Source organism: Herpailurus yagouaroundi, unplaced genomic scaffold (assembly GCF_014898765.1).
Source record: "Herpailurus yagouaroundi ecotype Mexico unplaced genomic scaffold, PumYag 166, whole genome shotgun sequence".
Classification (NCBI taxonomy): domain Eukaryota; kingdom Metazoa; phylum Chordata; class Mammalia; order Carnivora; family Felidae; genus Herpailurus; species Herpailurus yagouaroundi.
In genome coordinates, this window is record NW_024412407.1 from 335,401 (window position 1) to 337,120 (window position 1,720).

General features: G+C 31.7%; 1 protein-coding gene across 1 annotated transcript; it reads right to left on the reverse strand.

Annotated features, from left to right (window-relative positions):
- Positions 1 to 1,224: 1,224 nt before the first annotated feature.
- On the reverse strand, positions 1,225 to 1,716 carry LOC121038991 (olfactory receptor 9K2-like; the record flags this gene model as incomplete). The annotated part of the gene is made up of 1 exon (XM_040489010.1): positions 1,225 to 1,716. A coding segment is annotated over one exon (492 nt), but the record flags the coding sequence as incomplete, so codon positions are not given.
- Between the last annotated feature and the right edge of the window lie 4 nt (positions 1,717 to 1,720).

Genomic DNA, 1,720 nt, shown 5'->3' on the forward strand with positions numbered 1-1,720 from the left:
CTATATGTTAACTAACATAGATTAAAATTAAATTAAATTAAATTAACCATTAAAGAAATAAAAATAAAAACATCTTTAAAATTTTAAAATAAATAAATAAAAGCAAAAACAAAAAATAAAAGCAAAGTATAAAAGACTGTATATGGTATGCTACTTTCCAGGTAAGAAGAACTTTTTAAAAGCCATTTATTTACGTGTGTACTTATTTATTTAACTATGCCAACATTTATCCAGGAAGGATAAATCAGAAACTTACTGAAATGGTTTCTCATAAGGAGCTGGTGGCAACCATGGAGAAAAAAGAGATGGCAGTGAGATTTCTCTGAATATATTTGTATACGGTTTTGACTTTTAACTATGTGAACACTTTACATTTTCAAAAATAAAATTAAATACATCTATGCATCCCCCCAAAAGAATGACCTTATTTATACCTGAGCTTACCCCAAGATGAGAACATATCAAATAAGTAATCAAGAAAATTAAATAAATAAATAAATAAATACTCTAAAGCATCAAAGAGTGATTTTGGATCATACAGTATTTGATGACTACCTTCCTGCTATAATTTTTAAAAAGTATTTCATAGAATAATTAACACAAAAAAATTATGAAGATCCAAATTGAGGAAGTGACTACTGAGAAATATTTGCAGTTCTCTTTGTCCCACTTGTTTCTTCATATTAGTTGGGATCCAGCACCTAGAGGGCCTCAGAGCCTCTAACACATCAATAAACAATATTTCAAGTTAATATGTATTATGAAGATTACTTATTTTTTGTTTCTCCTTATTATACTTCTTCTCAATACATGACATATAAAATGCTGGTGAAAGTATTTTATAATACCTTTTTCACTTGTCAAACTGAATGTTTGATAACTGTTTAACAAGTACTGTTCATACACTATAATAAAATATCAAAATCACATTTAACAGCAAGCTATAAAAATATAAAAGTCAATTCAGGAAATAAAATGTTATTTTAGATCAGTGGGAAGGTTCAACTTGAAAAATGCTGCCCTAATGTCCAGGACATTTCCGATATCGAGGACATTTTGGATTAACAATGTCCCTGAGCAAAAAAATGTAATATGTGGAACACACATCATCTTGAAAAAGCTGTGTTAATATTTTTATGATGTTCAGGAGATTAATTTTCATTAATGGTCACAAGAAAGATGAAAGAAATAGCCACAATACCTTCGATGGATGAGAAATAATAATCAAGGAATAGCATTTTTCATCTCTAAAAGTTTTTTTAGAGCCTCTTTGACATCTTTGTTTCTCAGAGAGTAAATCAAAGGATTCAACATGGGAGTGACTAAGGTATAGCATAAGGAGGTCACTTTACTCAGCTCAGGAAATCTGTCCGGAGTGAGATATGTAAAAAACACAGCACCGTACAGCACACTCACGACTCCTAGGTGAGAGCTACAAGTGGAGAACGCTTTCTTACGTCCCTCAGAGGAGCGTATCTTTAGTACTGTGGATACAATATACATATAGGACACAATAATGACAATTATTGTAGGCAAGGTAATGATGCTGGATAAGGAAAAAGAAATCATTCTATAGATGAAGAGGTCAGAACAAGATAGTCTCTGAAGTGGGCGAATATCACAGAAAAAGTGGTCAATGGCCCGAGAACCACAAAATGGCAAAGTAAATGTCGTGCTTGTCTGAAGAACTGAGCTGATGCAGCCGCATAAATAGGAACCA